Source organism: Leuresthes tenuis, unplaced genomic scaffold, assembly GCF_036924035.1.
Source record: "Leuresthes tenuis unplaced genomic scaffold, fLeuTen1.0.hap1 SCAF_21, whole genome shotgun sequence".
NCBI lineage: Eukaryota > Metazoa > Chordata > Actinopteri > Atheriniformes > Atherinopsidae > Leuresthes > Leuresthes tenuis.
In genome coordinates, this window is record NW_027325375.1 from 10,558,230 (window position 1) to 10,580,518 (window position 22,289).

Genomic DNA, 22,289 nt, shown 5'->3' on the forward strand with positions numbered 1-22,289 from the left:
ATACAGAGTATGGGTTCGGAGGTCCTAGATCAAAGTGGAAGATACCTCCAAAGGTTGTGCAGAATGACAGAGCTAAAGTCCCGTGGGACTTCCAGATCCAGGCTGATAAACTATTGATAGCAAAACGGACATTGTGGTGGTCAATGAAGTACAGAAGGAAGCAGTGGTGATAGGTATAGCTTTTACAAGAGAGAGCAACATCAAGAAGAAGGAACACAAACATACCAGGGACTCAAAGAGGAGGTTGAAAAGATGTGAGCAGTGAAAGCAACATTGGTAACAGTGATCACTGGAGCGTTTGGGGCGCAGGTCCTAGGAACAGCAGATACTGCATAGAACCATCAAGCTCTTAGGCATCTTGTAGAGGACCCGAGCTTGAAAAGGCTAGTCCACATGGTGGGGTGCGGGTACGAATATGGAGTTGTGTGTACAACTGAGTGAATTCTGCAGTTGAAGAGGAGAGCAACAAACTAAAATCTTGCACCAAATCGAAACTGTATGTTGGCAGCTAAACCCCCCAAAATCCCTCTAAAGACAAAGTGTTTATTTCTTCCTCTGTGGGCTAATTAAACATAGTGATGTACCATAGTGGAAAAAAAGTGGAGAAAAAAAATCTGTGAAACGGGTTGTGAAAACAAAGAAACAAAAAAATAACAAAATCCATTTTTAATGGTAATATATATACGGTACATATGGTATATATACGGTAAAGTCAAATATAAGCACAGAGGTGGCTGGGCTGTCACTATCTCTCTGTCTCTCTCACTGATGGAACCATGTGGAAGTCATCCCTGCATGTATTAAGCCTCCAAAGGATATATATAGATATGTATTGCTCAGCTTCATCTTGTTTATCTATTCAGCCAGTAGCTTTAACAAGCAGTAGCCTTAACATTGACATCATTTTAACCGATTTAATTCAATCGTGTGGTCCAAATGACGATGAAATTCTTTCAGGGTTTTTAGAAATGAACTATTTTGAAATGATTTTATCTGCTTCGAGTGTCTCATTACAAAGATGTACGAATTCATGGAATGTAAATACGATTGTGTTTCCTCGGTTCATTAGTTCTTTGTGTTGAAATTTTGATATATCTACACAGCATGGTCCAGTTGTGTTTTGGGTTTGGAGGAGGTGTGGGGGTGGAGAAGTGTTGTTTTTCATGCTTAATTTTATAGATTTTTTGCTTTTGCTTTCACACAGAGTAAAGGAAGCTGTGCTACATTCAGTTTATGTTAAAAAGGGCTTTGTAAATAATGTCTGACTGACTGATAAAAGTTGTAGGAGTAGTCCTCCCTGCTGGCCAGTGCAGCTGTTCACTTTGAAGACAGAGAGGTTAATGTCCTTCTTTTATATACAGCCAATTATCTTGGTGAACATACTTGCATAGTCTTGTTCTTGAGAACATGATTTATTGAGCACAATTTCTTGTGTTTACCTTAAATATCAGGAAGGTTTATTGGAAATGTCATCCCATCTGACACGAGTGTTTACTTGAACTCGGGGATGAAGTGAGACAAATAGCAGACGGGGCTGAAGTTTCCTCCCCTCAGATAACAGTCGAATTAAAAACAAGCTCCAACAAAATCAAAGTGCAAGGCATCACATTTTATTTCAAAGGCCTAATTGGCGTTAAGGTACAGCATATTAAATATTGTTAGTCCAGAGACAGTCATTGCAGAATAACATACCATTCTTTTCTTTACATGATACATTCAGGCTGACTTTAAATGACATATTTTACATGTTTTCTTTATGTGGTGTCAACATAAAAAGGTTAACTGAGGGTTTTTACCGCAGGTAGCTGCTGCTGCTTCGTGAGCAGAAATTTCTTTTGTCGGCAAACTTTGACTCCATTTAGTCTCCTTGAAATTCTAATACCTGCTGTCAACAAACACCCAATTAAGACACGTAATAGCTGCAGTTAAATTTCATCTCTTTATCTGTAGTTACTCAGTGACTAGTAGCATCTGTGTTAGTGTAGTGATAGTTCCTCAAAGAGCTGTATAACAGAATATATTTTACATCCCTGCACATAATGTTATATTTCAATAAATATAATAAATAAAAAGTACAAATATCTGAATAATATGGAATCAGATCCTTATGAAAGACATATTCATCAGTATTACAACGCAGCTGAATCCGACAACGTTACTCAGTGGATGGACACTTTGTATATGCAAAGGCAAAGAACATGACTGCAGTGATGTTTTAAGCTTTTGTAAAAAACAAATATCATGATCGAGATCAGCTTGAGAAGGACAACAAAACTAAACAAAGAAATGTAAAACAAACAAACCGGTAGCCGTCCTGTCTGCACTGAGCGGAGACAGTAGGCAGGAAACAAGCCAAACTTTTGCCCTGCAACGTTTCGATCCACATACATTCTGCTGTTCTTCAACACTCAGGATCATTCACATCATTCAGAGTCAAACCTGCAGCTCTTCATCACTCCGGGGATTGTTTAGTCTCAGCACGCTGATAAAATGTTAGTGTCTTTCACGGAAGAGTCGCACATATTGACAAACTCCTCCTCTTATCCCTTTGCTGCAGTCCAGGTTCGTCCTTCAGTAATTGACTTTCCCAGGAACCTGCACATTCACTCCACTGTAGTCCACCATGTACATGGGCCACTGCTGCGGGGAGACAACGACAGAGCAACATCAGACACGATGCTGGAGAAAACGCCGTCAGAGACGTTTGCCTCAAAACCAGTTTTAAAATGAAGGTTTCAATTAACTGATCAAAAATCAGTCGGTTAAAAAGATGCTCTGATGCGTTGGAAACAAACAAAGCGTTGACACTTCTATCTATAAAAGCCTGGTTTGAAGGGAAAATTGGTATGTGAAAAAAATACCAGCTTAAATGTGGTTAAAGTGTGAACTAAATAAAAACAATGCCTGTATTTTACCTGATGCTAACATAATGTTCTTTATGTCATAACTTATGAAATTGCAGGAAAACTGTCATCAGTACATCATGACATGGACAAAAACAGCTGTTCGAACTAAAATATTTACACCGTCAGCACCTCAGCTTCAGAACAACCTGGTGTCTAAAGCGAATTACAGAGAAAGAAAACAAACAAAAAAAAGTCGCTGCATGAGCTCAGGAACACTAAGAAAACCAACTTACAAGATGTCCAACTTACACGTAGTAAAACTGATTATGGAATCTGATTGTGTCACAGTGAACTGGACTCTAATTTGACTTGAACTGGACTGTATCTTTGAAGTGTCCTGAGATGACATTTGTGGTGATTTGGCACGATATTAACATCAATTCCTAGTTCATCATTTCCTAAAGAAAACAAAGGACGTCCTGCTGATGTACCATCACTGGAATCTGATTGGTTGAGATCCCCAGCTCAGAGGAGGCAGGTACTCTGCTGCTCTCCTGGACCCTCTTGCGTTTTCGTCGGTTAGTCGAAGCATCTGTTCCCACTGAAGACACGAAACAAAGGGTTTTACTTTGAGGCACCAGCAACACAGTGGTTTATTTAAATAGAAACAAGGACCTTGACCAGCACCCACCTGTATTACAAGCCTGGCTGCAGATTTCTGCAAAAGGCCTGTGTGAGAGAAAATATGCTGAGTCATTTCTGGTGGCACAACACTTGTTCTAATCAGATGTGAGATTGTTTTGGCTTTTTCCATTTGAATTAGTCTGCTGATGCTGATGAAGCTGCACTCATTTTATACCTGAACATAGTTTAAAGGGAAAAAAAATCCAAATTACAAAGAAAATACAGAATTCTGCAGGATTTTAGGTCTTTTGCCTCCATACCTTCATCATAGCTCGACTGCTTTAAAGCCTAAACATTGTTTACTTTTCATATTATTTACATTTGCTGAGGAAGATTTATTCTGTGACATCTCGGAGGCTGGATTTAAATCCAGGGCATAAATAAACCGTAATGAGCTTAACTACCGAAAAGCAAAACCCTACGCTCCCACTGAAATATACAGTGGCGACAGCTTCTAGCTTGCTTCTGATTATTCAGGTGTCTCAGCACTCACTGTAGCTGGCTCTTGATGTTGAATGCAATTTTATCTGCGGCTTGAAGGATTTTCTCCAGGCTCACGATGTCGTAGGTGTTTGGGTTTCGGAAGGGGATATCATCTGGAAGGCCACTGACTTCTACAGACTCTGGACTGCTGCGGATTAGTTTGTATGGGACCACGACAGAGCGGTCTAAGCCCAGAGCCTCACCTAAACAAAACAGTCAACACACACACAGATGGTCTTTCTGTAAGAAAATAATAAAAAAAATAAACATATACTGAAAATAAAGTACAAACACATGACTTTCACTGGCGTGAATTTAAATCTTTGTAGTAGAGATGCTGCATGATGCTGCTCATCACATCACACCATAAATGTGGATGGTGGGAGCTGGAGCCTATCCCAGCTGTCATTGGATGAGACCCTAGACAGGAATACACCCTGACAACTGACATGCATGGTGGGAGGAAGCCAGAATACCTGGAGAGGACCCACATGGGGAGAACAAACTCCACCCAGCCGGGGTTTGAACCAGGAACCCTCTTGCTGTGAGGTAATGGTGCAAACCACCACACCACTGTGCAGCCCTACCTTAAACACGCTCTGTATAATTTCACTCACATATTGCATGCTCCAACAGACGTCATCTGTTCAGGTCCCAGAAATTAAAATATTGGCACCTATTCCACTCGCTTTGCGTTCCATGAATGCAAAAAGGGCAACAACTACATAACCTTGGTGCATTTTTTTGATCCCAGTCATGACTGTCATGATTTCCAGTGGCCATGCATGATTTACATGCCATGTGTATTTAGCCAAGCTTGTTTAAATACACATGATTTATTTAGAAAAATGCCACCCTCAACACAGTGTTGACCTTTGAGTCCCCGCAGTCTGAATTCTGTAAGCACATTACGAATTTAATAATGTCAGTGAACAGGTTCCCCGAGTCTTCGTTGTGGACTTGATATTTACTCCACCCGAAAACAACCCAACCTTCACTACTGTTTGTCAAATAAGAAGCTGCATCATCACGCAAAACCTTCTAAGTCCTTTTACAGTTCAATTTTTCCAACAAGTCATTTTGTCTTTAGCATACTGATTCATAATCAAGGACTTGATGCTGCAGCTAAATATTGTATGTAAAGTCACGGAGAAAAATAAATGAATTTAAGAACAGAATCGGTCAGATTTGTCGCAACAGTCGATCAGAACCCAAAGGTTTGCTGCTGAGTGGGCAGGTACATAATGTGCTGCACTTCACACCTGTGCTGCGCTGAGAGATATATGACAGAAGGTCTGACTGAGGCATATATAAGTGCCTCAAAATGTTTAGGAAATTAAGATATTCCGACATGTTCAGTTGATAAATGGATGAAGTCCATGTCTGAAAGCAGCTTCAGAGACGGACCGCTGCTTGAAATCATCTTCTCACCTTTCTTTCTTTCTTTCTTTCTTTCTTTCTCACCTTCTCTTTAAAATGTCGATCCATAATGTACATCGCACTGGTAAAACAAACATTATATGAATATTACAGTACAGTACATTTCAGATCAAGTTCATGTATTTCAACTCGAAACGCCTGTTAAACAACTGTTTTCTCACTGGTGGAGAGACCGACGGCACCAGAGGTTTTCAAAGATCCAAAAACTGGAGCCGAAACCTGTGAAGATTCAAATGTGAAATGTGAAAATGTCTCTTATTTGAAAACTGGGATCCTGACCTGTGCAGAACTGAGGAATCTAAGAACCATTTAAAGCCCAGTTGGACCACTTTCACTCCTTACTGCTATCAACAAGATGTCAAATGTGTCTAACCTAATCCACTGTTAGTATCCTTCTCCTCTGTGTCTCACTGCGAAGTATATCATCATCAGCAATACTTGAGGCTTTTTTTAAATAAATCCTCTCGTGCTAAATAAAAGATGATTCCATCTGACATCACCGCTTACTCTTTAGTGTTTTTTTTTAGCCTTTTAGTGTTTCAGTAAGTCCTCTTTCTGTCTCAGTCACAGTACATTTCTACTACTGTAGAGGGTGCTCATTAATCAGTGCAGCTACTAATGCTAGCATTGCTAACATGCCATTATTTAACCTATTTGATACAAGTCTAATCTGTGATCTCTGACCCTCCACCGCCTCACTCAAGCAGGTCATGTGATACCACCTTGTGGTCACAGACACACTTTGCGGCTCTCTTAACAATGGGAGCACATCCATCATGATCAGTAATGCGGTTACTGCCAAGCCTCCTCAGATCTCCCAGAGTTTTTACAAATAATGTTAAACAGAGCAGATGATGCAGCGCAACGAAACAAGACCGGACTAAGACGTGACTGATCAAAGGAAATGTGTCCCTGAAGCTATCCTGGGTCGTATGTTGAACACACGAACACCTCCGTTGGACCACACATGACTTATGTGACCAACACATGAAGTGAAAACGGACCAGCGGTAAATATCTTCATGTTGGTGGTAAAGCTACAGCACTCCACACTGTTTACCGTATTTCTTGTTGAACAGTTCCTTGACTTGCTCTCGAAGGACCACTTTCTCCCCCATGCGGTTAATATCATCGTCGTCTGTCGGGGGAAAGAGCGGCAGTCAGTGACACGCTGACAAAAATGCTGAACATTGGTTAAATAGTTGTCCTTTTGTCCTCACCACTTATTGAGGCGTAGGCCTTCTTTAGTAAAGTGACCCGTCGAGGTGCTGATAAAATAAATGACAAAACGATCAAATATTAACATTGCATGTTAGCGTAATCAGCCTTGTGTGCCACATGATAATGAATGAATTCCATATAACAAAAAGAAATTCTGTTCAAACCTGGTTTTGGAATAAGTCCTTGAAATGGTCTGCAAACACAGAAGTGATATGAGCTGGTCATGTTCAAATTACTTGAAAGGAATAACAGTGAATCAGCTCACAGTGATCGCATTCAAAAATAATGAATCTAAAAGGCATATTTCTTCCTGCCAGCAAGTCTACAAATTGTCTCTTTTGTCTTGACCTCATTATACGCTTACAGAGGGAGCAACAACCGACTGTCAAAGGGCCAACAGCAACGAGATATGTGCCTCACAAAAACCCAATTTCAGAAATTGTTGGACCCAGAGTTACTGCAGATCATATTAGGAACATTGCTGCTGTTGTTGGTGCAACCCTGGAGGATAAATCCACAGCTCTTTCTGGCAGTAGTTACAACAAACCAATCAGAATCTGTGACTTGGCCGATCCATCGTACGACGTTCCATGGACCGAGCGTGATGAGTCATGGTACTTACTGAAACATCAGCTGCCTCCTTGAGAATTATAGATCAGTACTGAAAACAGGAACCAGCTATTTAAGTGATCTGGGTTTTGCACCTGGTGATGGTGAAGTTGATTTTGTCAGCGACAGCCAGGATTCTCTCCAGGTTCTGAGAGCCGAAGGTACAGGGCTTCCTGAAGGGGATGCCGGGCGGAAGGCCCTCAATGATGACTGAGTCTGGGTTGTTCTTGATCCTCTTGTAAGGCACTTGGACGGGGTACTTGATGCCCAATGCCTCCCCATACTTCCTGTTGAACAGATCTTGGACCTGCTCTCGCAGCGTGTTGGCCAGGTCGATCCTGGACAGTTTGGACTCCATGCACTCTGGAGACAGGAAACGGAGGACTTCACATTCTTAATTATCAATGTCAACACTGCCGCGACTTTAAAGCGGTTTAGTTTTAGAAGTGAGAGCAATAAATGCAGGCTTAAAAATGTATGGTTTGTGTTTAAATAGATGACAGCTTCAAATCTAAGCCTCAAAGCAGCGACTGAAAATGAAGGCCAGAACATGAATGTACCTGAGAATCCAGGTCGCTTGGAAATAGCTGCAGTGTCCTCGGTTACTGGTGCTGTGTCCTTGGCATCCAGCTCTGAGTGAAAAGAATTCGTTGTTTGTTTGTTTGTGTCGACTCTTCACATTTACTGAACACAACAAACTTTCAGAGTTGCCTCTAGTTCCAGCTGCAGAGCTTTATTACAGATTAAAAGTAGAGAGAGCTGCAGGAAATCACTGCTATAGTTTTTCATTTGAAAAGTGGTCTCAAAAATAGAGCATGAACTGAATCTAACCTCACACTTTTAAGCATGCGGAGAATATTATAAAAATCATCATTAAAGCTGCATTATGAACCTCTACATGGTTGAATTCTCTGCAGTCATCTATTTTGATAATCGAGTCATAGACCAATAGATTTTTTTCCTCAGTTAGCAGTTGCTGATATGAAAGGGAAAAAAATTACACAATTATTTTACAGACAAAAACTACGTCTGCCATCTACTGCCAAAAAAAGCAACATTTTTCTTTTTCTTAATACCTTTCCATAGGAGTTTTCTTTTTTCTTATATTCAGTTATATAAGAAATACACTATATTGTCAAAAGTATTCACCCAACCATCCAAATAATTAAATTCAGGTGTTCCAATCAGACTGCTCCTACAAACATTTGTGAAAGAATGGGTCGCCCTCAGGAGCTCAGTGAATACCAGCATGGTACCGTGATAGGATGCCACCTGTGCAACAAGTCCAGTCGTGAAATTTCCACGCTGCTAAATATTCCACAGTCAACTGTCAGTGGGAATCAATCGCTACAGACCTCCAAACTTCATGCGGCCTTCAGATTAGCTCAAGAACAGTGCGTAGAGAGCTTCATGGAATGGGTTTCCATGGCCGAGCAGCCGCATCCAAGCCATACATCACAAAGTGCAGTGCAAAGCATTGAATGCAGCGGTGTAAAGCACGCCAACACTGGACTCTAGAGCAGTGGAGACGCGTTCTCTGAAGTGACGAATCATTGTTCTCCATCTGGCAATCTGATGGACGAGTCTGGGTTTGGTGGTTGCCAGGACAACGGTACTTGTCTGACTGCATTGTGTCAAGTGTAAAGTTTGGTAGAGGGGGGATTATGGTTTGGGGTTGTTTTTCAGGAGCTGGGCTTGGCCCCTTAGTTCCAGTGAAAGAAACTCTGAATACTTCAGCATACCAAGAGATATTGGACAGTTTCATGCTCCCAACTTTGAGGAAACAGTTTGGGGATGGTCCCTTCCTGTTCCAACATGACTGCACACCAGTGCACAAAGCAGGGTCCATAAAGACATGGATGAGCCAGTTTGGTGTGGAAGAACTTGACTGGTCTGCACAGAGTCCTGGCCTCAACCGATAGAACACCTTTGGGATGAATTAGAGCAGAGACTGCGAGCCAGGCCTTCTCATTCAACATCAGTGTCTGACCTCACAAATTCACTTCTGGAAGAATGGTCAAAAATTCCCATAAACACACTCTCCTAAACCTTGTGGAAAGCTTGCCCAGAAGAGTTGAAGCTGTTATAGCTGAAAAGGGTGGGCTGACCTAAAATAAAAACTTATAGATTAAGAATCACTTAAGTTCACATGCGTGTAAAGGTAGATGAGCAGATGTATAGTGTATCTCTCAAATCCCAAAACAATTTCCTTCCTCTGCATCACTCTATAGTTGATACAAATGTTTTGTCTCTCGGGCCTTCTGTGAAGAACTTACTTTTACCAATATTCATAAAGAGGCACATATAAGAACCATTGAGAAAGGAACAGCTCATTTTTCACCATCTAAAACAACTCAAACCTCAAAGTTTCATCGCGGTTTGAGCTGGGGTGTATACTTAAATTATGTCACTTCTGAATCAGACAACTGATTACTCTGCAACTAAACTTTCTGAACCACAGAATGTAAATGGCAACAAGATCCAGTTGACAAGTATATGTGGTAATATGGACTGTAAACCAGGACCCAGTCCACATAACTAACTCATGCAGATGTGATGCGATGTGATGATCCACATCAAGTTTTTTAGAAAAAATCCCTCAGCTGCCCCTCCACCCCTCCTGAGTTCTCAGGTAATGCTGGTCAGCCCAAACTTTTGCATTTTTCTGTAATTTTGCAAATAGGCAACTTCATAAATAATTCAGAAATACATCACTGTGAGCACGATTAAATCTACACTCTGTATTTGTTTTAGGACTAAAGTATCAGAAGTCACAAAGAGGACATAATCCCAGAATCACCCTGATACATGCTAATATAACATCAGAGGGTTGTGCTCAGTGCAACAGTGTAAGGAAAAAGTTTAAAGTAAATTACATCTACTCATAGCATTTACATGATTTAATGTCCCTGCAGTCCATCTTATGTTGGGAAAGCATCACATTTGTTTTCACCGAGAAGGAGTGAACAAAAAGGCTCCATAAGCAGTAGGAAAATGGACTATATGACAAAAGTACATTTCAACTACATCATCTAAGTTTCAGGGCACTGCAAAGGTTACTCTGCCACAGGGCGGGGGTGGCAACATGATAAAAAACCTTAATAGAAGCCAAGTTTATTGGATTTTTCATTTACTAACTTTATCCCTAAAGGGTCCAGGCGATGAGATTCCGTGGCATTATATGCTCCAAGGAGTTTTGAGACTTTTTATCTTCTAGTCATGATATACCCGAGATAAACAGCTCACAGATACACAGATCTCCACACATACAAGCTGGAGAATTATTGACTTAAGATCATTGTTGCATATAACCATATTTCACAGTATTGCAGACAAAGATTACATTTTTCTATGATGGAAAAACTCTACATCACACTACATTTTACATGGCTTCAAAAGCAAATATGAAAGCGACATACCTGCATCACAGACAGGAATGGAAGGCATCTCTTGTTTTACTTGTTCAGCTAAGAGCTCAGGCCTGAAGACAAACGAGTGATCACAAATCACTGAAGAAATTCCTCAGTTAAAGTGAAGCTTTAATGAAGTACTTTTGATAAAAGAAGCAATAATACACTACTAACTTTAAAACTTAAGAGTACACATTACATTCTGTATGTTCTCCCACCTTTTGATAACAAACTGGATCTGACTGCTGGCAGCAATTATCTTGTGTAGTTTGGCCGCTCCGAAACAGTTGGGCCTTCGGAGGGAGATTCCTTCTGGCAGCCCGGTGACATACAGATCCTCTGGGTACATCTGGAATTTGGAGTATGGCACCTTGGCTGGTTCAGGAAGGCCCAGAGCTTCAGCTGAACAGTAACATTGAAATTAAAATCGCGGTATTGTTTAGAGGGTTTGGCCTCATTTCCATGAGTAACTAGAACTTGATATTAAATAAAACTGCTGCAATCTGGGAACAAGATCTCACTGAATAGAAGCTAGACAGGCCCAAAAATTTCAAACAGTCACACAATCAACAAAATCTAAATTAAATGTAAACGATGAACATCCAATTCCAGACAAGAGTGACTTCTTGGAGCGATTGTACTTGCTCTAGTTTAGGCACACACTAGTTTTCTAGTCCAATGCAAGAATATTACATTGATGGGATATTGCTCACATTTGAACCTAAAATAAAGTACCCAATTGTCCTTTCTTTTTTGGCTCTTTACTCTTTCGGTAATGAGTAGAAAGTCCTATTTTATATGTAAAAGTTTAGCTTCACAGTTTTAGCATAGCTTCATTGTGTGAAGTTTAAAAATATACTTAAATACCCTAAAAGAACAACCAACTAGAAATCTAGACATTTTAAACAATCTTTGTGGTTACTGGAGTGTAGATTTCAGAGGTGTACCTGAATGCACCATGAAGTCCAATGTTCAGTCTGCAGTCGACCCTTTTCAAAATGATCAAGATGCACAATCAATGTTTAAGTGTTTACATTTCTAAGGGGGGGTCTTCAGTGTGGATGATGTGATGAGACTGTTTGGTAAAAGAGCTCAAAGTTGTTCGTGTGCAGCAGTGAGCAGGTATGTCTGATTTAGTGTGCAAGAGCAGAGCTCCAAGAATAGAGAACCGATTTGCAGTGAGCAAAGTTTTATTGTGGGATGTGTGTGAGACGCTACAATGAAGTGACTGCGTTGGACTTCACATGCCAAAAGTACGGCTCCATCACCCATTTATTCAGAATCTGACCATTAGTGTCATTCAGTATAAATGTTAACTATAACCAACATTTTGAACGTGGTTATCTGTATCTCCAAATAGAAATAATAGAGCTACTGGCTTCATTACTGTACAACCTCATCAATCTCATCCCCAGACTTCTTTGTCACACACCTTTATTGCACTGCTACAAACCACACAGCTCAGTGGTAATCCACTGAACAAAAGGCCGTGACATACCGCCCTCTTTAACAACATTATAGCTTAGTGTCTCTTTAGATCAATTCTGTCATGAAATACAGATCCATCCTCTTCGTCATCTACAACTTGCTACATTTTGGCTCAACATATTCATGCTGATGTGTTAAATCACTGAAAATCTTAAATGTTACATCATTAATATTAAATTAGACTTAAATTTCAAATGACTGTACACTGGTTCAGGGTGTGTACAAGTGGAGGAGATCAAAGTCTTACTGTAAAATGAATGGGCCAAGCTTAACTTTCTGCCCTCCTGTGAATGAGGATTAAGCTCCATCACTACAGGTAGCTTACCATACTTAATGCTGAAGAGGCTCTCCACTTGTCTCCGAAGCTGAAGAATCATTTCACCAATGTCCTCCACCAGACTCCCAGCTGAACGAGTCAAGCAAATGAAAATGTTTTCATCAAGGCACCCAAAGTGAATTGCTGCATGTCAGAGAGGTAAAGCAGCTTCTGACCTGTGAACATTATTGCTTCTCCAATCACTAACTTTATTTTTATTGATTTAAGCTGCTCTACACTGACCTGGCAATGGCAAACTGAATGTGTCATTTACAGGTAAGAGTACAGCGGGGTGCATTCATCCCTGGACATCATAACAAATGGATGTGGGACAGGGGGATGCTGACCGTGCAAAATGGGACTTGAATGATGTATTTCTTTAGAAGGGCGAGCTGGGTCAACTTTTACTGCTGTTTTCTTTACCACGCTGATGAGGTTAAACTCTAGAGTAAACTGAACAGGAGCACCTTACCTTCAGAAGGTCTTCTGATGCTCTGGGAAGCGGCACTGGGTGACAAAGCTTCAGCTGTAAAATGCAAAAAAAAAAAACGATGAGAAGGGCATACAGCTGCATACAGCTCCTTCACTGTGTTCAAGAGAAACAATATGAGGGGCCACGTCTTACCCCGTCTCCTGTGCACAAAAGGAGAAAGAGTAAGACAGGGGACAACTAAACTCAGTGACTCGGTATGTTCCAGGTAGATGTTTGCAGTAATAACTACATCTGTGAAGCTTTAATTATTTTGTCTAATCTGAGTGTAACACAGGAGATGCATAAAGTAACAGCAGAAGTGTGCAGTTCAGTGTCAGATCTATGTGATCACATCACTGTTTTATAAAAGTTGTTTAATGGATCAAAGTTGTTATGAAGTGTTAAGAAAAATACTTCACAATATGTGCATTAATTTAATCTATAAGTTCTTGTATCTTAACAGTATTAAAATATCTCCAGGTCTACTGCATTATAATCAATTAACTCGATTACAAACTTGCTTTATATGAGCTATATATCTGAGTCTTTTCTGTCAGTTTATTATTAGTAGGCTTTAGTCCCTGCACTGTTAGACTATAGCTTATTAAAAACATTCCCAAAGTGGGCCATTAGCTGATAGTCTGGAGGTTCTTTATAAACCCAGAAATTTTGTTGCTGCTTATGAAGAGGTGACAAAAATGAACACATTTTTGTGGAGGCTGGAGAAAAATAAAAAATAACGATAAAGTTTATCGGCCACCGAGAATGTCAAGAGAGATTACCAGGTTGGACTGAGGTCCTGTGGTCGAGTTAAGAAAATTACAAAATGATGATGCAGAAATGATGGGTACTAAAAAGTACTGCCAGACTGGGAGGAGGTCTAGTGTTACTTCTGTTTAGGACTGCATTAAAAAACACAATCCTTTCATGGTTTGAAGATGTTTACAGGACACAAACACTTTCTAAGCAGTGCTTTTTATATGGTACATTTAGCTTTCAGTAATTATCACATCATGCATCTTTGAAAGGTGCTGGGGGAGATGATGTAACCTCAACAGAATCACAAGGGGTCCTGGTAAGAACTGAGACCTGGCTTCAGCACAAGCACATAAAACATTTAGCTGACATTAAATCCGCCTGAGTTAGAAATTTAATTTCCAAATGGACATCCTCTGCAATAACAGTCTAAAGAATAAATATTTTGAACCTTGACCATTTAAGTCTCTTCTTACAATAAATGATAATAGGACGAATTAAAGTCATGTTCTCATGTGTGCCAGTAAACAAATGGATGTATAGGACATTTTTACCTGAGCAACACATGTAATCTATGCATAGCTACTGTAATGTGACATCTGCTGCACTTACCTTTATTCTCTCTCCTTTAGAGGTCATTTGTGAAAGAAAAGAAAACTTAAACAAAGCACAATCAAATGAACAAAATAAATCAAAATGCCTCATTAAATGCTCAAATCAAGATCACTTTGGGTAGACTCGTGAATCCCTGAAGGACTACCACCTAATTTGCAATACAAACAGAGAAAGAACTGAGTGTTGGACTTTTGGGTCTCTTCACTAAATTTCCCATCATCCCAGTTTAATGCTGGGTGGACTTTATAGTACCAGCAGGAAATTCAGTGCCGTTTAAAATGTTTTCATTGAAAAAAAAAAGAAAAGTCTATGAAAATGGGAAACAATCCACATTTATACATTAAACATTATTTCTATAAGAAATGTGTTTGCCCAAGGACACTTTAACACATATGAGAAACTAAACAACTTTCACCTCAGTTATACTTGGATGGAAAGTCATCCAACGAATGTATTCAAGTGAATCAACTCGACTAATTCTAATGGCATGTGACAAACGGGCGCTTGCATCAGCAAAATCAGAAAGAGAGTTGAGTCTACCCAAATGTTCTTGGTAATCTTACTCTACTGACCTAAGGTTTCAGGGGGTTAAGGAGTTAAATGTGGGGCGGGGTGGGACTGGGGAGTATTGACACGACTACAGGACACTCAAAATCTGTAAATGTGCACAATGCATCGTTCTTAGTCACTGGCATGGCCAAAGTTTCAGTTTGCCTTTAAAATGACAGAGGCAACTCTGTCAGTGACTCTCAACCACAGCCTGTGTCAAACAGCTGCAGCAGATGCATGGTGTTTCTCACAGATAAGAGCTTGTCTTCAGAGGACAGCAGCTACGGAAAAGTTAAACTAGGGAGAAGGGATATTTTTAAAGGTTGGGGTGGAGGCAACTAGTGACTGGAGAGGTTTGGTCACGAGGAAACGAATAAAAAGGAAGTTAAAGTGTTTGAGAAGAGGGGTTTCATACGTGCTGCAGCTTATTTAGCTCCCTAAAATAGGCCAGAGTGTGCGGCGGGAGTTGGGAGGCAATCCAGGAGCTGCAGTGTGAGGTAGGAGACGATATGGAGGTGTGGACTGATGGAGATGAGGTTACCTGAGTGGTTTTCCATTGGGTGATGGGGCCCTGAGGGAGCCGAGGGGGCAGGGGGAGCAGAGGGGGCGGAGGGAGCAGAAGGCGAGGCTGTGGCTGGACGAAGTGCACTTGCAACAGGGTCGACCACAGACTCACTGGGCTCCTCGCCACTCGTGCCAGCATCTAGAGGAACAAACAAACTCATCAGCTTATACAGTTCATTTTGCACAATGACATAAGAGATCAATAGGAAATATCATGTGTCCAATATTTCCTTTGATGGAGCTCTAGTTACATTTAGTCATTTTCTTTAATGACTGTAGCTTGTGAACATGACATAGGCCTCAGATAAATCAAATCTAGATCCATGTGGAACTGTCTCACCTGCTGAGTAGGAACTTTACAATGGGTGTAACTAAAGTTCAGGGTGCCTAAAGTGCTTCAAATGTTTTAACCTGGCCTGAAAAGGTTTAACTAACATGAGCAAAGTTTTGTCTTAAAAAAGCAAAACAGAATTTTTGGAAAAAACTTACAAGACAGTATAAATGTCAGCTAGCTGGTATTCACCGCCTGATCTGGACTATATGGCTACGTTCAGACAGCATGTGGACCAAATGTGGTCATAAAGCGGATACGGATTTGGATGTTTTGCAATGTGTACGGTCGAATCGGAACTCATGCGAGTTCTACATCACTCTTGATGGACATTTGTCATAATTTTGTGCAGGCGAAAGTCACCACACGTCTGACATTAGCCAGCGGAAGACCAGCGAGGTGCAGGATAATTCCTGTATCTTGTGAGGTCTTTGTTTTTGTTCAGATGCAGGTCGGTTCAGTATGGTTCACTCTGAAATCAGATGTTGGCCATTCTGAGACGAGAAATGTGAACGGCCAAAGTAAAAAAATAAATAAATAAATAATCGGACCTGAGCTGTAAATCAGAACTGAGCATTAAGGCTTGCAGTCTAAGTGCCCTACAGCTCCAGGACTCAACACAAGCAATGGCCCAGAAATGCCCCCATTCCACCTTAGGGTGACCTCCACTACCCTTAAAAGTACTGTTTTCTTGCCATCGGCATTTTCGTCTATAAAGTCTCATGTTCAAGTGTGACAGGATACTAAAAGAAAAAAGGGTTCTCATTGAAGTGTCAGAGGAAACCGTCCACCTGGGTAAGTGACTGCTGTGGTGCTTGTTCAGCTCAGTCTGCTGGTGATTTGAGATAAAGAGATTTTCACAGGCACCATCTGCCACTTAAACAGTGACCATCCACATAAAACCAGACACTACTCCATGAGACCTGTGCTCACGTTTTAATAGTTGATACTTAACTTGTCATTTGCCATCCTTGAGAATTTTTTTATGGCCTGTCACCAATTCAAAACAGCGTGAGTGAGATGGAAGACACCATGTTGGGCCTTTTAAAAAGCAGAGAGCTGCCATCAGTGTTTGACAGCTGTGAACAAAATAACTGATGATGAAACGCCGCACAGAAAAAAAAAACCTTTTCTGCTAATTTGTTCTGTTTTGTGTTGCAGCTGTAATGTTACTGGCAGCAGGACTCTTCACCACTGTCATCCGATTCTCTAATTGTAGGCTGACGTCTGTTGCATTCGAGTTATATTATCACTCATCTCTGTATGCTCCACTCCATCACACACATAAACAACCACAGGACAGGCAACGATAGTAAAATATCAATGTAAGCTGAACAGAAATGACAGCACATATATAACATACAACATAAGAGTTTCCAGAACAGGCTGCACATCCTAAATACAGTTGCTTTGATCACTGATTTCCATTTGATGGTATTTCAAGCATTTTTTTCAGTATGAACAGTCAGGAAGAGGCACAAATTTAAATATAAAGTATATATATAAAAAAACCTTCAAATACACAGCAAGCCTAATTGTTCAATAGGTTCAAAAATCTAGTGCACAAACAGTAAAATAGTCAACAGTTATGATGGGCGTATGTAACAGAAATAGCACCAGAATGCGCTGGAGGAAAGCAAATTTGGCCTTGAATGTGACACATTTTTCTTACCTTAACTGTTATCATGGCCTGTGGACACACATTCCTATTTTTGCCAGGTGTTTGTGAATGCTGCATTGTGCTTTACAACATACAGCTAATGTTGCACTATGTCTCTGTACAATGGCTGAAACATTCCCCGAGAAACTGCGCCTAGAGCTGCATTTATTTCCCATATAAAAATGGAATTAAAAGAATAAGCGCAACACTAGCCAATATTTTCATTTATTTCTAATCATTTTAGGTTGATTCAAAGTGAGAGGAGTATCCCATTGTGAGTAATTGCTCAAGGTCTATACCATTTGTTTATCCATAGTAAGTGTCAGATGTGCCTTCTGGCAGAAAGTTCCCACCCACAGGAGATGACTATGAAAAAAAATTGGCAATTGCTATCCAACAGGCACCCCAAGCAGAGAAAGGAAATCATAAACAGTTCATTTTTGGCCTTCGCTGGGGTTGGTAAACATGAGCTTCTATTGTGCAGCAGTCTGCAAAAATTCTGTTGATGGTGGGACATGGAAACCAACAGCAGAGTTTAAGTCTCAGACACCATCTGAAACACTCGATTACGAAACAGATGTACATTTTAGTCTAAAGGCATCGTGTCACAGACCTGCAGTAAGTCAGCTCACAAAAACCCAGTCTGGTTACTGCGTTTGTATTTTTGGAAGCAAATTCATTTCCAAAGTTAACGACTGCCAAGCACGACTGCTCCCTTACCAGGCACTGTAACTTGAATGATTTCCCCATCTGGAGGCTCTGTTTTAATCCTTCGCAGAGGAATGCAATCTCCTGAAGGACCTGCAGGGATTCAACCGTTTAAAACACAATCAGCAACTGATCAGATGACAAAACGAGATGGGAGTTTTTATTGGCTGGGACGTACCTGCTTCACAGTCAGCCAGGGGACTCACACAAGCACTTGTTGATCTGTAAAGAAAAATCAAACCCATGCATGTTGGAAAGCAACTTGTGAAACACTTAGTACTTAGAACATATCAGATTGTGAAGTCAGGAGGAATACTTTCAGATTTTGTGAAATGCAATTATTCAACTATGGCTGCATCAAGCTTGTTTATAAGATTAAAGACACATTTATGACTTTTCATGTAAATTAAATGTATGACATCCAAAATGAAAAGTTAGAAATTCAAGTTTATCAAAGCTGTTGTTACCATAACAACGGAAATCCCAAATTCTGTTAAACACAGTATTTAAACTGTTTGATTACTATGGCTTCTGCCGGTTATCAAAGCAACATGCCATCATTTTTCCTCAGTATATCCACACTGTAAACAAGACTTCTGCGTGGGCTGCACGCCGACCTGCTGCTGTGAGGATTGCTGACCAGCTCGGCCGCGGCGGCCGGGATGTTGGGATTGTCGGAGAAGCTGTCTTCAGGCGTTGAGCCCGGATCGTGCTTGCCCTCCTCTCTTGCCATCTTGCCAGCAGCTTCAACAAACAAGACACAGAGGATAAACAAACCATGCATCCCATTAACGGAGAACATCTGTGGGGTGCAAATATATACATAAAGACTTGAAAGCAGCTTTCTGTTATCCAGTCTTTTGAATAGATGAAAATCATTTGTCATTTAAATGAAAACATGGATTACTCTGGAGCAATTGAGTTTCTACAGGTTTGACAAATACAAATAAGTTGGTTTAATCTCTGTTTTTGATTAACATTTCTAAATCTCCGCTCAATAGAAACTTTGCATGTCTAGCAACTATTTCTTATATTGTCGACTGTAATTAGTGACACTAATGTAAGAAGTCATAGAGACAGATCAGCGAGGTTTCATTACTGGGGCCAAATAACAGCTCAGCTCAGGAAAATGGCATTCAAACATAAACAAAATTAATTACACTCTTACCAGTGAAAATCCTTTCATCAAACATTCTGGAATATAAAAGAGAAAAACATCCTGTTAGTCACCAAGTTCAATGACTTTCTTCAGCTTTCAGAGCAAAAGATCCTGAGGCAAACGCTGTACGTGTGGAGGAGCGAGTCATTAACAGCTTTTTAGGCAAGGCAAGACAAGACAGGTTTATTTGTAGAGCACAATTCGTACACAAGGCAATTCAAGCACATTAGCTGCTCTTTAAACCATCAGTCTCAGTCAAACAATCAAATAATTGAGTCATTTCTTTATTACCACTGAATTCTTCTGATAAAAAAGGCTGTCTGGATGTAATATACTCCTGGACCGCCCCCCCCCCTCTATTGGCCACTGTGATCAAAATGAATCCCACAGCACAGCTATCTCTTTGTCTCGTTCGTTTACACCTGTTTGCAAACTTTCCCAGCACATTCTACAATACTGTGCTCACTGGAGTCGTCTATAATGAACTCGCTTTATGACTTAAAAAAAGCCAAATGACAGGATTCTACATTGAGGCCATCGTTGAACATGACTAACAGTCCATAGTCATTACAAACGCTCCTGAAAAACAACAAATAAAAAGTGTCTTCTCTGCACAGTTACTAATTCACCTTCTCAGATTCAGCTCTTTATTGCAGAGGACACCGTTATTAGGGAAGAATTTATTTTTCCACCAGCAAATTTCAGGAGCACCAGGACAAGATTTAGAAGCACCCCTTAAATCGACCTAATAAACAGAAGAAAATAACATGCTTCCCTCTCATTTCAAAGGAAAAAAGTCAGAGTGAGGTAGTTTATTAAGGGAAAAAACATAATTAAGTTAAACTGTTATACTGTAGATGTCATAAATGAATCACTAAATATAAATCCATATAATGGTTTTTTCTGAGGGTTACATATGAGTATATGAGCCAAAGCATTTCTAATAACATTATTCAGATGGGATTAATATCAATGTGTTGTTGAGTCAACCAGTTCACTGTTTCACACAGCAGTGCAGCTGAACGGTGAGCTCTTCCTTTAGGCCTCCAACATGGTGAGATCTATCAAACTTATTTGATTAGCTGATTGAAAATGCTGCTGGCAGACATTTTGCATCGGTGCTACATTCTCCCATAATGTATCACGCCTGGTGTCGAGCTTTACACGTGCCTCGTGTTTGTGAGTCGGCACTTTTTCTGTGGAATATTTTGACCTCAGAAACTGGCTGAGCGTTTCACGTTGGGAGAGACTTTTCCTTTTTCAAACAGCAGTCACCTGATTCCACAGATAATTCTCTTCTGAAATTCGGGACTGCAGAGTTAAGGAGGCTCAAAATGATCTTTCACACTTCAAAGTGAAAGTAGGCTGTTTTTGACCTAAAAAAGGTGGATAACAACCCGCTGTCCCCACACGATGTTGCTACTTGGAGCATATTTCCATTTTTTGAAGTCGGACTGGTGTGCCTAATTGTAAAAATTAGTAGCAAAAATGCCTACAGCTAGCATGTCTTATTCCTCAAAAACTGTTTGTTTCACTGTGATCTAAAAACATTAAAGGGACTTCAGTGAGCAGCACTGTTAACTGGGTGGCTATTTTCTGTGAACACACACACACACAGAGCTAATTTTGAGTCAGCGACACGAGCGTCATCACATGCTGCCACAATTTATCAGCAGCATGGCTGGAAGTAATCCGCACAGTGATGCCCTCTGTGGGCTGGCACGTAACCACCACTGAGCTGCAGATGCACGGTCTTATAAGGAATGTCTTTCTGGAGAAACTGTCTGTATATACTCAACATTCCTTCACATACTGTAATCTGTGATGCGGTACTTCAATTTGCACTTTCTGTACATGTCCTTTTTTGATTACCAGAGATGTGGACATCACAGATTAAACAAGACTCCCAGCTGTACTTTAAGAGTAATGACTCAGAACTTCAGTTGGGCTAGAGCCTTGTGACTAGAAAGTACTTGATATCTGTGCCCAGAAGTCCTCAACCACCAGACCAAGGAAAGTGCTTCCAAAAGAAATAAATCAATTCAACAAAACTTGAATAACAGACATATGACAGCAGACACTTATTGCTTGGTAATGACCCTAAATGCAGTAGGTCAGTGTAACTGTACCCTTAGGGCTACTTAGCATTCATCTAGCTTCACTGTCCACAGAATTATTTCTTTCCAAGCAATGATGGAGGAATGGATCTGTGACCCATTTGAGAATGTTCCTGGAAAAACAGAAAGATCAACTCTTTGAAACATTTCAACCAGCATTCTGGATCAAACTCAAGAACCCTGAAATCAGCTTCTGGTTTCTACAGCATAGCTCTGCGAAGCAGAGTTTCCAGCAATGAATGAAACTGAAAATATGGAGCATGAGACGGGTGTCACTGTCTGATGGAGGGAAACACACAGCCACACGAGCAAAATATGTGCGAGTGCCTAATATCAAACACTACTTAAATGTATATACACATGTTGTATTTATATAGTTGGGCTAATTACTTTGACTGATACATGGAGTCACTGTCTCTGAAAGAGGACCCCTGCCTCGCCCCTTCATTTCATGAATCAAACTTTTTATAAAAAAATGTCTTTTGTCAGCAGATTTGTACCTAATTGCCACAATCTAAAGTTCCGTCCATCCATCTTACAACCAGGAGGTGGTAACATCATGTTGCTGAACACCACTGGATGTGACGTGCATATATGTTGCTTTCTGACACGATGTTAAGATTTTAACTCAGAATTTTAAAAGCTCTGTATACATAATTGTTTTCAATTCTTCTTTTTTAAACTGTTAATGAAAAAATTGTTAAAGCTGACTTTTTTTTTTTCCAATGACTTTCCATCTGCTTCAGAGGGTGAGAAATGAAGGTTAAGTTTTTCAGACGAGCCTCTGGTTTTAGGAGGAGCTTCGATTTTGGAATGGTTGTTAAACTGTCTTCTCTGATCCTAATGGGTTGAAGGACGTTCT

At 40.4% G+C, this 22,289-nt stretch overlaps 1 protein-coding gene across 1 annotated transcript in view; it reads right to left on the reverse strand.

Moving 5' to 3' along the window:
• Positions 1–1,789: 1,789 nt before the first annotated feature.
• gtf2ird1 (GTF2I repeat domain containing 1) overlaps positions 1,790–22,289 on the reverse strand; it is a 35,922-nt gene continuing 15,422 nt past the window's right edge. Inside the window, exons 10-27 of the mRNA XM_072374893.1 lie at positions 19,320–19,345; positions 18,769–18,895; positions 18,330–18,373; positions 18,164–18,244; positions 15,430–15,591; positions 12,969–13,022; positions 12,506–12,586; positions 10,911–11,094; positions 10,702–10,763; positions 7,843–7,914; positions 7,378–7,645; positions 6,838–6,866; positions 6,673–6,720; positions 6,513–6,590; positions 4,024–4,216; positions 3,538–3,575; positions 3,338–3,447; positions 1,790–2,640 (exon numbers count right to left, since the gene is read on the reverse strand). Of these exons, the coding sequence (XP_072230994.1) occupies positions 2,572–2,640; positions 3,338–3,447; positions 3,538–3,575; positions 4,024–4,216; positions 6,513–6,590; positions 6,673–6,720; positions 6,838–6,866; positions 7,378–7,645; positions 7,843–7,914; positions 10,702–10,763; positions 10,911–11,094; positions 12,506–12,586; positions 12,969–13,022; positions 15,430–15,591; positions 18,164–18,244; positions 18,330–18,373; positions 18,769–18,895; positions 19,320–19,345 (1,726 nt within the window). The 3' untranslated portion in view covers positions 1,790–2,571. The remainder of the gene's footprint in view (positions 2,641–3,337; positions 3,448–3,537; positions 3,576–4,023; positions 4,217–6,512; positions 6,591–6,672; positions 6,721–6,837; positions 6,867–7,377; positions 7,646–7,842; positions 7,915–10,701; positions 10,764–10,910; positions 11,095–12,505; positions 12,587–12,968; positions 13,023–15,429; positions 15,592–18,163; positions 18,245–18,329; positions 18,374–18,768; positions 18,896–19,319; positions 19,346–22,289) is intronic.